This window comes from Pseudophryne corroboree, chromosome 4 (genome assembly GCF_028390025.1).
Source record: "Pseudophryne corroboree isolate aPseCor3 chromosome 4, aPseCor3.hap2, whole genome shotgun sequence".
Lineage (NCBI taxonomy): Eukaryota > Metazoa > Chordata > Amphibia > Anura > Myobatrachidae > Pseudophryne > Pseudophryne corroboree.
The window spans coordinates 466,383,426-466,397,007 of record NC_086447.1 but is presented as its reverse complement, the minus strand read 5'-3'; the positions used below and the strand labels follow the sequence as shown (position 1 = coordinate 466,397,007).

Below are 13,582 nucleotides of genomic sequence, written 5' to 3'. Positions count from 1 at the left end.
TAATTTTTTCTATACGCTTTTTTTTTATTTTTATATAGATCACCAGACATGAACCCAATCGAATTAGTGTGGGCTCAATTGAAGAGGTACGTTAGGAGTGTTGCAAAGCCAACAACAAAACAGCAACTGGTGGATGGGATAAAGAAATTTTGGCTAGAAGTACTCACACCTGAACATTGTAATAATTATATAAATCACCTGTATAAAGTATTACCTGTTGTAGTCGAAAGAAATGGTCAAGCCACAAATATGTAGTTCTGTACTGTATTTTCTGTTTAAAATTTTAAATTGGTGCATTATTAAAAAAAATGATAAAATTGCCTTTGTCTGATTATTGCATAAACTAATGTAGAATATTATACAGTAGTAATGTTATTGATGTGTATGAACAGTTATTTTCAGTTTTATAAGTCCTGAATAAGAGTACTGTACATTTTGATCAGTGCAGTACATGGAATCGGATGTTGTAATACTTTATTTTTACATTAATATTGATGTTTTTCCAATAAATATTCAATTTTACAGTATGGTACGGTACAGTACATGAGGGTACCTGTACAGTATGATACGTCATTATGGGGGAGAAATACTGTATCCACTAAATGTACAGTAAAATGTTTTTTTCTTATTACAAACACACAAATGCATCTCAGATGGAAATATGCTATACACAGCAGACAGCTTATGGTGACAGAACTTCCCTACTGTATCCCCACCCATAGTCGTGGTATATTTTAGATTGCCTAATGAGACACTCCTGCAGCATTGCCAATGATTCATGTAAAACCTGTGTGCAAACAGTATCTGTATTGAATGCAAAGTACAGTAAGAGTACAGTATACAGTATTATCAGAGCCAAACCTGACCAACATGATGCCCTAGGCTAGATTTTGGCTGATGCCCTCTTGCACAGATGCTACGTAGTTCCGCCTCTAACCCTGCACCCCTTTCCCAGCACCATCACCCATTTTGGCGCTCCTACCCCCTATAATCTAAATAAGAACAATGTGCACATTTAGTGCCAGCCCAAAACAGTGTACAGTATGTTCTTGCTGGGAAGGGGCATGGTAACACAATAATACCCGAAGATGAAATGACACAACACAGTACTGCAACTTTATTCACATTATATCATGCAGTGGTGTCTCTTATTCTCATGACATCATATCATAGTACCACATTACTCCTAACAGTAATGCCCCTTATTCACATTACACCCCACCACATTCATCTTTATTTACATTAGACCACAGGTTCTCAAACTCAGTCCTCAGGACCCCACACAGTGCAGGTTTTGCAGGTCTCACAGAATCACAAGTGAAAAAATTAGCTCCACCTACTGTATGGACCTTCTAAAATGTGTCAGTTAGTAATGAATACATCTGTGCACTTGCTGGTTTACCTGCAAAACATGCACTGTGTGGGGTCCTGAGGACCAAGTTTGAGAACCACTGCATTAGACCATGCAGTAGTGCCCTTTCCTTATGTTACACCAGAAAATATTGTAGTACACCTTATACACATACAGTACAGTAATGCCACACATTAGTAATGCATTTCATATTTAAATTTTCTGATTTAATTTCATAGAGCCGCAGTCACTCACAGAATATAGGCATGTACTGTAGCATCTCATTTTATTCTGCAGAAGCTGATTACTCCCGTTTGGCTAGTTTGCCGCCTCTGTACAGTATATTACAATAGAAAAAAGTTATAGTGTCAGTGAAAAAAGCACCTCATGACAGATACTGTACACAAGCTCATGTCTAAATACTGTATACTGTAAGCAGTGACATTAAGGGGTACAGTACTGTATATGCAATTGCAGTCGAATTCCGGCAGGAATACGGAAAAAATGGACACGGGATCCCCCATCTTTTTAGAACCAGCACCGGGCTCTGCGCCTGGTCCTGGTGCAAAAAATAAGGGGGACAAAAAAGCGTAGGGGTTCCCCATATTTTTTGAATCAGCACTGGGCTCCACTAGCTGGACAGATAATGCACAGCCGGGGGAGACTTTTATACCGGTCCCTGCGGCCATGGAATTAAATACCCAACTAGTCACACCTGGCCGGAGTACCCTGGAGGAGTGGGGGCCCCTTAAATCAAGGGGACCCCCCTCCAGCCACTCGATTATCTCTATCACCCCTGTGTATTGTAGCTAGGGGATTGTGACGCTCCTTCAGCATTGCCCCGTAGCCTGCAAAATCTGTGCTGTTATTTGCTCCATAGCTGAGTGCCTCCTAGGAGCTAGGAGTCACAGGCGGTAGCCATTTCAATTGAGTCTGCCCTGCTATAGAATTGTACAGGTATGTGTACATTACCGTACGGTGCATAGAACCTTTACAGTAGAAACTCTCCTGCAGCTTTGGCCTGCTTTACTGTATGTACTGTAAAACTTGTGTTTTGTCAGTTTGCTATGTGACCGAGCCCGGTGTAACGTACTGTAATGTGCATAGACCTCGCTTATCTCTGTGTATTTTGGCTAGGGGATTGTGACGCTCCTTCAGCATCGCCCCGTAGCCTGCACAGCTTATGCCATTTCTCATTCCATACCCAACTGCTGCCTGCCACGAGGTGGGGGTTCAGGAGGTGGGGGTTCATGGGTAGTGGTCGTTTTGACAGTGTGCTATGCGATTGAGTCCGGTGTACCGTAATACTGTATGCAATCCTACAGTAGCTTATCCCTATCTCCCCTGTGTATTTTTGGCTAGGGGATTGTGACGCTCCTTCAGCATCGCCCCGTAGCCTGCACAGCTTATGCCATTTCTCATTCCATACCCAACTGCTGCCTGCCACGAGGTGGGGGTTCAGGAGGTGGGGGTTCATGGGTAGTGGTCGTTTTGACAGTGTGCTATGCGATTGAGTCCGGTGTACCGTAATACTGTATGCAATCCTACAGTAGCTTATCCCTATCTCCCCTGTGTATTTTTGGCTAGGGGATTGTGACGCTCCTTCAGCATTGCCCCATAACCTGCACAAGGGTTCAGGGGCGGCGGCCATTTTGCCAGTGTGCTACAGTATGTGATCGAGTCCGGTGTACCATAATATGCATACTGTGTATTTTAGCTAGGGGATTGTGACGCTCCTTCAGCATTGCCCCATAGTCTGTACAATCTGGACTATTACTTGCTCCGTAGCCTAGGGCCTCTGTGGGGCAAGGAGTCATAGGTGGTAGCCATTTCTATTCAGTCTGCCCAGCTACAGAATTGTATGTGTACTGTACGGAGCATAGAACCTTAACCTGCATAGAACCTGCACATTATGGTACACCGGACTCGATCGCATAGAACCGCTCATGCAGCTACTGTATGCCCTGGTTTACAGTATGTGAATAAAAAAAATAATAAAGTGTCTGAAAAAAACTAACATGCATTCGTACTTAAGGAATCGAACCCTGGACTCTGAGTATAGGAAGCGAAACACTTCACCACTTCGCCGCAGACAAATGTATAAATCCGTTGGTTTTGATTATGCTGTAATGGCTACGGGATTAGGACGATAACATACTGTACAAAATTCCTAATCTTGAGAGGCAATAGTGAACTTGTAACACACATCCATTTGCGACAGTGTACACTACTGGTTTTACAGTACTGTATGTTTTGTCTGCGGGACTTGGACGCTCACATACAGTATTCATAAAGTACAAAGAACAAGTGTAAATTTGGTGCGTCAAACGGAGAGCTGCAAAAACCTCTATGCCCACCTGTAGGGCCAAAATATGGTTTAGAGGAAAATGTGTGGTTTCTGCGCTATCTCCAGTTGAGATAGGGAAAGAACCTTCTGTAGGAAAGTTTAAGATGAGTGTACAGTTTAAAGTTCCAAAAATGCCCAAAAATTATTGCTTTCCTTATTCTTTCTGGTGAGTCATTGGGTCTCCAAATCTTTCTTCCAATTTTTGGTTCAGAGGGATGTTAATTCTTCATCTCCAATGTATAAAAGAATGTGGGCTCTGCTGCTGCTGTGAGAAATCTCACAGCAGCAGCAGAGCCCACATTCCATCAGTCTCCTCTCCTACAGCCTTAAACGATATACATTAAGGAAAATTCACTTCCTGGAAAGGATCCACCAATGATATCGCAGTAAGGGGTATATATATACCCAGAATACTACTAGCCCAAACACCTTGAAAAAGGCTCAGGAGAGCCGAAACGCGTTGGTGAACAGCATCTGCCTGGACAGCGACCCAGCTTTGATCCTGAAGGGATTCCCATACCAGGAATTCACCACAGACATTTTACAAACGAGACTTGGTGTGATATATACACCTTATTTTAAGGTACGCTGCCAGCCATATGTTTTATTGCATTTGTTCTTATTAAAATTGAGTTACACTATTGTGGTTTCTCCTATCTTTTCTTTTATACATTGGAGATGAAGAATTAACATCCCTCTGAACCAAAAATTGGAAGAAAGATTTGGAGACCCAATGACTCACCAGAAAGAATAAGGAAAGCAATAATTTTTGGGCATTTTTGGAACTTTAAACTGTACACTCATCTTAAACTTTCCTACAGAAGGTTCTTTCCCTATCTCAACTGGAGATAGCGCAGAAACCACACATTTTCCTCTAAACAGTATTCATAAAGTATTGTAGATGGATCATATACTGTATGCTGTACTATTTGCGTCGGTGTCGTATATACAGTACTGTATTAAATAATGCAGCGTAATGAGTACAGTATTTACTGTATGCAGCGTAATGAGACGCCTTAGTAAAGTAGTCCTTATTATGTATTTCAGTATTGTATTTTACGGGAGACCACACGCATGCGCAGTGGTGATTGTAAAAAGCGACATCTGGTGGCTGATCGCAGGTATTACACGTAAAGGTAACGCCAAACGTCAAATGTCTGTCTCCGTGCGATTAGATAGCCTCTCTGTGACTAGGCGCGCCTCGCTACGCCCCAGTACGCTGCGTATGGTCGAACGGGACAAACGCCGCAGCCACTCAAGATAAAGGTGGCTACATCTGTATGTGTCGGATTTTACAAAACTGAGAAAGACAACATACAGTAAATTGCTAAGTGTTTTGTTTTTTAATATTATGCTGTTTATTAGTTTTGTTTTCATGGCAGTAAGTATAGTTATTTACACTTTTTAAAATTGTCATTTCGTATCTGGATACAGTGTGCCTATTACTGATTTCTCTAACGTCCTAAGTGGATGCTGGGGACTCCGTAAGGACCATGGGGAATAGCGGCTCCGCAGGAGACTGGGCACATCTAAAGAAAGCTTTAGGACTATCTGGTGTGCACTGGCTCCTCCCCCTATGACCCTCCTCCAAGCCCCAGTTAGATCTCTGTGCCCGAACGAGAAGGGTGCACACTAGGGGCTCTCCTGAGCTTCTTAGTGAAAGTTTTAGATTAGGTTTTTTATTTTCAGTGAGACCTGCTGGCAACAGGCTCACTGCATCGAGGGACTAAGGGGAGAAGAAGCGAACTCACCTGCGTGCAGAGTGGATTGGGCTTCTTAGGCTACTGGACATTAGCTCCAGAGGGACGATCACAGGCCCAGCTTGGATGGGTCCCAGAGCCGCGCCGCCGGCCCCCTTACAGAGCCAGAAGGCAGAAGAGGTCCGGAAAATCAGCGGCAGAAGACGTCCTGTCTTCAACAAGGTAGCGCACAGCACTGCAGCTGTGCGCCATTGCTCTCAGCACACTTCACACTTTGGTCACTGAGGGTGCAGGGCGCTGGGGGGGGGGCGCCCTGAGACGCAATAAAAACACCTTGGATGGCAAAAAATGCATCACATATAGCTCCTGGGCTATATGGATGCATTTAACCCCTGCCAGAATACATAGAAAAACGGGTGATAAGGCCACCGATAAGGGGGCGGAGCCTATCTCCTCAGCACACTGGCGCCATTTTCCCTCACAGCTCCGTTGGAGGGAAGCTCCCTGGCTCTCCCCTGCAGTCACTACACTACAGAAAGGGTTAAAAAAGAGAGGGGGGCACTAATTAGGCGCAGTATTAACTATACAGCAGCTATAAGGGGAAAAACACTTATATAAGGTTATCCCTGTATATATATAGCGCTCTGGTGTGTGCTGGCAAACTCTCCCTCTGTCTCCCCAAAGGGCTAGTGGGGTCCTGTCCTCTATCAGAGCATTCCCTGTGTGTGTGCTGTATGTCGGTACTTTTGTGCCGACATGTATGAGGAGAAAAATGATGTGGAGACGGAGCAGATTGCCTGTAATAGTGATGTCACCCCCTAGGGGGTCGACACCTGAGTGGATGAACTGTTGGAAGGAATTACGTGACAGTGTCAGCTCTGTATAAAAGACAGTGGTTGACATGAGACAGCCGGCTACTCAGCTTGTGCCTGTCCAGACGTCTCATAGGCCGTCAGGGGCTCTAAAGCGCCCGTTACCTCAGATGGCAGATATAGACGCCGACACGGATACTGACTCCAGTGTCGACGGTGAAGAGACGAATGTGACTTCCAGTAGGGCCACACGTTACATGATTGAGGCAATGAAAAATGTTTTACACATTTTTGATAATACGAGTACCACCAAAAAAGGGGTATTATGGCCCTCATTCCGAGTTGTTCGCTCGCAAGGCGAATGTAGCAGAGTTACACACGCTAAGCCGCCGCCTACTGGGAGTGAATCTTAGCTTCTTAAAATTGCGACCGACGTACGCGCAATATTGCGATTACAAACGAGTTAGCAGTTTCTGAGTAGCTCCAGACTTACTCTGCCTGTGCGATCATTTCAGTGCTTGTCGTTCCTGGTTGACGTCACAAACACACCCAGCGTTCGCCCAGGCACTCCCACCGTTTCACCGGCCACTCCTGCGTTTTTTCCGGAAACGGTAGCGTTTTCAGCCACACGCCCCTGAAACGCCGTGTTTCCGCCCAGTAACACCCATTTCCTGTCAATCACATTACGATCGCCGGAGCGAAGAAAAAGCCGTGAGTAAAAATACTTTCATCATAGTAAAGTTACTTGGCGCAGTCGCAGTGCGAACATTGCGCATGCGTACTAAGCGGATTTTCACTGCGATGCGATGAAAAATACCGAGCGAACAACTCGGAATGAGGGCCTATGTTCGGTGAGGAAAAACTACCTGTAGTTTTCCTGAATCTGAGAAATTAAATGAGGTGTGTGATAATGCGTGGGTTTCCCCCGATAACAACTGATAATTTCTAAAATGTTATTGGCATTATATCCTTTCCCGCCAGAGGTTAGGGTGCGTTGGGAAACACCCCCTAGGGTGGATAAAGCGCTCACACGCTTGTAAGGGCTCTACCTTCGCCTGAGATGGCCGCCCTTAAGGATCCTGCTGATAGAAAGCAGGAGGGTATCCTAAAAGGTATTTACACACATACTGGTGTTATACTGCGACCAGCAATCGCCTCAGCCTGGATGTGCAGTGCTGGGTTGGCATGGTCGGATTCCCTGACTGAAAATATTGATACCCTAGATAGGGACAGTATATATTTGCCTATAGAGCATTTGAAAGATGCATTTCTATATATGCGTGATGCACAGCAGAATATTTGCCGACTGGCATCAAGTCTAAGCGCGTTGTCCATTTCTACCAGTAGAGGGTTATGGACACGTCAGTGGTCAGGTGATGCGTATTCCAAACGGCATTTGGAAGTATTGCTTTATTAAGGGGAGGAGTTATTTGGGGTCGGTCTTTCAGACCTGGTGGCCACGGCAACAGCTGGGAATTCCACGTTTGTACCCCAGGTCGCCTCTCAACATGAGAAGACGCCGTATTATCAGGCGCAGTCTTTTCGTGGACAAGGTTCCTCATTTCTGCCCCGTGACAGAGGGAGAGGAAAAAGGCTGCAGAAATCAGCCAGTTCCCAGGAACAGAAACCCTCTCCCGCCTCTGCCAAGCCCTCAGTATACGCTGGGGCTTTACAAGCAGAATCAGGCACGGTGGGGGGCCCGTCTCAATGAATTTCAGCGCGCAGTGGGCTCACTCGCAAGTAGACCCCTGGATCCTTCAGGTGATATCTCAGGGGTACAAATTAGAATTCGAGACGTCTCCCCCTCGCCGTTTCCTAAAGTCGGCTTTACCGATGTCTCCTTCTGACAGGGAGACAGTTTTGGAAGCCATTCACAAGCTGTATTCCCAGCAGGTGATAATCAAGATACCCCTCCTGCAACAGGGAACGGGGTATTATTCCACACTGTTGTGGTACCGAAGCCGGACGGCTCGGTGAGACCGATTCTAAATCTAAAATCTTTGAACACTTACATACAGAGGTTCAAATTCAAGATTGAGTCACTCAGAGCAGTGATTGCGAACCTGGAAGAAGGGGACTACATGATGTCTCGGGACATCGAGGATGCTTACCTTCATGTCCAAATTTACCCTTCTCACCAAGGGTACCTCAGGTTTATGGTACAGAACTGTCACTATCAGTTCAGACGCTGCCGTATGGATGGTCCACGGCACCCCGGGTCTTTACCAAGGTAATGGCCGAAATGATGATATTCCTTCGAAGGAAGTGAATTTTAGTTATCCCTTACTTGGACAATTCCCTGATAAGGGTAAGATCCAGGGAACAGTTGGAGGTCGGTGTAGCACTATCTCAGGTAGTGTTGCGGCAGCACGATTGGATTCTCAATATTTCAAAATCGCACCTGGTTCCGACGACGTGTCTTCTGTTCCTAGGGATGATCCTGGACACAGTCCAGAAAAAGGTGTTTCTCCCGGAGGAGAAAGCCAGGGAGTTATCCGAGCTAGTCAGGAACCTCCTAAAACAGAGCCAAGTCTCAGTGCATCAATGCACAAGGGTTCTGGGTAAAATGGTGGCTTCCTATGAAGCGATCCCATTCGACAGATTCCACGCACCAGTGGGACCTGCTGGACAAATGGTCCGGGTCGCATCTTCAGATGCATCAGCGGATAACCCAGTCACCAAGGACAAGGGTGTCCCTCCTGTGGTGGTTGCAGAGTGCTCATCTTCTAGAGGGCCGCAGATTAGGCATTCAGGACTGGGTCCTGGTGACCATGGATGCCAGCCTGCGAGGCTGGGGAGCAGTCACACAGGGAAGGAATATCCTGGGCTTATGGTCAAGCCTGGAGACATCACTTCACATAAATATCCTGAAGCTAAGGGCCATTTACAATGCTCTAAGCTTAGCAAGACCTCTGCTTCAAGGTCAGCCGGTGTTGATCCAGTCGGACAACATCACGGCAGTCACCCACGTAAACAGACAGGGTGGCACAAGAAGCAGGAGGGCAATGGCAGAAGCTGCAAGGATTCTTCGCTGGGCGGAAAATCATGTGATAGCACTGTCAGCAGTATTCATTCCGGGAGTGGACAACTGGGAAGCAGACTTCCTCAGCACGACCTCCACCCGGGAGAGTGGGGACTTCACCCAGAAGTCTTCCACATGATTAAAAACTCGACAGGTATTGCGCCAGGTCCAGGGACCCTCAGGCAATAAGCTGTAGACGCTCTGGTAACACCGTGGGTGTACCAGTCAGGGTATGTGTTCCCTCCTCTGCCTCTCATACCCAAGGTACTGAGATTGATAAGATGGAGAGGAGTAAGCTCTATATTCGTGGTTCCGGATTGGCCAAGAAGGACTTGGTAACCGGAACTTCAAGAGATGCTCACGGAAGATCCGTGGCCTCTACCTCTAAGAAGGGACCTGCTCCAGCAAGGACCCTGTCTGTTCCAAGACTTACCGCGGCTGCGTTTGACGGCATGGCGGTTGAACGCCGGATCCTGAAGGAAAAAAGGCATTCCGGATGAAGTCACCCCTATCCTGATCAAAGCCAGGAAGGATGTAACCGCAAAAACATTATCACCGCAATTGGCGAAAATATGTTGCGTGGTGCGAGGCCAGTAAGGCCCGACGGAGGAAATTCAACTGGGTCGATTCCTACATTTCCTGCAAACAGGAGTGTCTATGGGCCTGAAATTGGGGTCCATTAAGGTTCAAAATTCGGCCCTGTCAATTTTCTTCCAAAAAAGAACTAGCTTCCTTTCCTGAAGTTCAGACGTTTGTAAAAGGGGTACTGCATATACAGCCTCCTTTTGTGCCTCCAGTGGCACTTTGGGATCTCAATGTAGTTTTGGGTTCCAAAAGTCACATTGGTTTGAACCACTTAAATCTGTGGAGTTAAAATATCTCACATGAAAAGTGGTCATGCTGTTGGCCCTGGCCTGGGCCAGGCGCGTGTCAGAATTGGCGGCTTTATTCTGAAAAAGCCCTTATCTGATTTTCCATTCGGACAGGGCGGAATTGAGGACTCGTCCTCAGTTTCTCCCCAAGGTGGTTTCAGCGTTTCACCTGAACCAACCTATTGGTGGTGCCTGCGGCTACTAGGGACTTGGAGGCCTCCAAGTTGCTAGACGTTGTCAGTGCCCTGAAAATATATGTTTCCAGGACGGCTGGAGTCAGGAAATCTGACTCGCTGTTTATCCTGTATGCACCCAACAAGCTGGGTGCTCCTGCTTCTAAGCAGACTATTGCTCGTTGGATTTGTAGTACAATTCAGCTTGCACATTCTGTGGCAGGCCTGCCACAGCCAAAAATCTGTAAATGCCCACTCCACAAGGAAGGTGGGCTCATCTTGGGCGGCTGCCCGAGGGGTCTCGGCTTTACAACTTTGCCGAGCAGCTACTTGGTCAGGAGCAAATACGTTTGTAAAATTCTACAAAATTGATATCCTGGCTGAGGAGGACCTGGAGTTCTCTCATTTGGTGCTGCAGAGTCATCCGCACTCTCCCGCCCGTTTGGGAGCTTTGGTATAATCCCCATGGTCCTTACGGAGTCCCCAGCATCCACTTAGGACGTTAGAGAAAATAAGAATTTACTTACCGATAATTCTATTTCTCATAGTCAGTAGTGGATGCTGGGCGCCCATCCCAAGTGCGGATTGTCTGCAATACTTGTACATAGTTATTGTTACAAAAATCGGGTTGTTATTATTGTTGTGAGCCATCTTTCAGAGGCTCCTCTGTTATCATGCTGTTAACTGGGTTCAGATCACAGGTTATACGGTGTGATTGGTGTGGCTGGTATGAGTCTTACCCGGGATTCAAAATCCTTCCTTATTGTGTACGCTCGTCCGGGCACAGTATCCTAACTGAGGCTTGGAGGAGGGTCATAGGGGGAGGAGCCAGTGCACACCAGATAGTCCTAAAGCTTTCTTTAGATGTGCCCAGTCTCCTGCGGAGCCGCTATTCCCCATGGTCCTTACGGAGTCCCCAGCATCCACTACGGACTATGAGAAATAGAATTATCGGTAAGTAAATTCTTATTTTTTTTTCCTTAATATTCAATGCAATGTCCCGATTTGATGGCAGGTTGATATAATATGAAAGATTATCTTGCAACATTTAAATGTCAAGTTCACAGTACACACTAACATAATTATTTGCTATAGCAGTGTCGGACTGGGGTATGAAGGGCGCACCGGACCAGTGCAGTGGTTGGGGCGCATGCTTCGGTGTGTGGCCAGTCAGAGGGGGTGTGAGACTGTGTGACCAGCTACCACAGAGGCTTAGCTAATCATTAGAGAGAGCATGGTCTTGACACTTGATAAATATATGTAGTAAATACTGTTAGTGCATGCATGATAATGTACCAGATTAATAACAGCAATACAATGTAGAGAATACACCACAGTCCTGTGTAGTATAATGTAACATGCGTAATTCAAGTGCACAGTCTGGAACCTTATTCATAGAGAAAGGAGGTGGGCCACCATTGGGGGTTCTCCTGTACCCCTGTGGGCCAGTCCAACCCTATACTGTAGTATTACTTCAGAAGAATTAGAAAGTGCGTGAATATAAAATCCTGTCAGAAAAAGCAATGCTTATTTCATGTTCAAATGATGTCTATGCTCCAGTTACATATTTATATTTTAATTTTAGTAGTATATGTGTAATAAACAGCTGTATTTTAGATCTAGTTTTCCTCTAAATCCTTTTGTTTTCCCATATAAAAGTGCATGCTTTTGTCTTGAGTCTCCCTGTACAACAGTGCCACATCTTACTGGTTGTAAACATGTTTGAGCTTACACGTCTCCTGAGCATTCGGTTAGGGTCTAAGTTATAATTTTCCTCAGGATAATTTTATCACAGTCAATGTCTTACCTTTGAATTGCACAGTACTTACTGTGTCTTTGGAGTGACTTTTCTGCTGTCATTATGTTTCCATGCACCCAATAATAAAATCAGAGAAAAACAATTAGCAGCTGAAAGCAGGTGGAGTTTGTACTATAGTAATGTTCAACTATGGATAAATGCAGCTCAATGGGAAAAGGGAGAGTAGTGAAATTGAGAAGGAAAATATTGAGAAGAAAGACACGGAGAAATACAAATACAAAGCAATAGAGGCCACATAAGGAAATATATTTATTAAATCAAAAAGTACAACATATACAGAAATGTAGAAACTGAAGCATGATTGAGGAGAATTCATGAGAGAAGAGAATGAATACATGAGAGGTGGACAATCTCAGCTAGTAAACTATTGCATATTCTGTCTTATGTAGACTTACACTGTTACTTGTGTTGGTTTTTTGTTATGATAGACACGTTTTATTTTAATACTGACTTTTGTGTTTGCTTTGCAGCTTTAAAGGATGGAGCGGGACCTTCTTCCAGCCAGTGGGTATATGTCAGCGACACACATGTACAAATGGTTCCTGAGTCTAGAGTGCCCCGTTCTCAGGCATATCTTTTGTTTTATGAACGATTACAATAAAAATGTTCTTACACTTTGTGTCAGGTTCATATCCTATATTGCATTTTACAAGACAGATCAGCACTAAAGAAAGAAAAATTGTACTGAATTTCCAGTTAGTGTTTTCTTCATTTCTTCTACCATGCATCTTCTCCCTACTAACAGCTGTGGAACAGTTTATACAACAGAAAAACCAATGCAGTAACACTTATGTAAAGGCAATGACAACCATCTAACTCCTGACTGCACTTAACCACTTAACTGGCTTGGTCACATGGGAGGTGAACACAGCCAGATGGTCTTTGACTGACACAGTCGCATGCCATGTGACTGTGCCTTCCGGCTTCATACCCACTTTGTGCCCCTGGTAATGGTTTATTAGTCTATGAACGCTGATATAACTGCCAGTTTCATACCCCAGAATCCTGTGTGCCGGTATTCTGGAGCGCATTCATCAGGCGTAAAGTTAAATGAGAGCTAAAGTTCCCCTCATGCTGACCTCTGCATGTTGGGTGGGGGAGGAGTCAGTGGCCTGGGAAGGGGGGACATACATAGCCACAGAGGGGATCAAGTTGGTGTGGGGGATAATGTTCCAGGAGGGTTTATTACCACTGTGAGCAGAGAGAAGTTTCTATTTAATCAATGTTGGGTTTCGGGAGCTGAAACACACTTTTTTAATTTCCATTTTTAAATATTAATAAATGTGTGATTTGACCCTGGAAGTACAACATCGATTTTGATCTATTTGAATTCAATCAAAAATTACCTTTAGTAAATTTCCCCCCAAAGAGTGTGGAGGCAGAGTTTAAATATATATACACACTAGAAGGGTGGGGGCAAAGCCACTAGGGGATCTGTTACTATTGGGGGGTGGGGTTTAATGCACTGGTGACTCTATTGCCACAT

General features: G+C 45.2%; 1 protein-coding gene across 1 annotated transcript in view; it reads left to right on the top strand.

Annotated features, from left to right (window-relative positions):
* USP45 (ubiquitin specific peptidase 45) overlaps window positions 1-12,710 on the top strand; it is a 478,824-nt gene extending 466,114 nt beyond the window's left edge. The window contains 1 exon segment of the mRNA XM_063917030.1: window positions 12,567-12,710. Coding sequence (XP_063773100.1) covers window positions 12,567-12,697 — 131 coding nt within the window. The 3' untranslated portion in view covers window positions 12,698-12,710.
* Window positions 12,711-13,582: the final 872 nt, after the last annotated feature.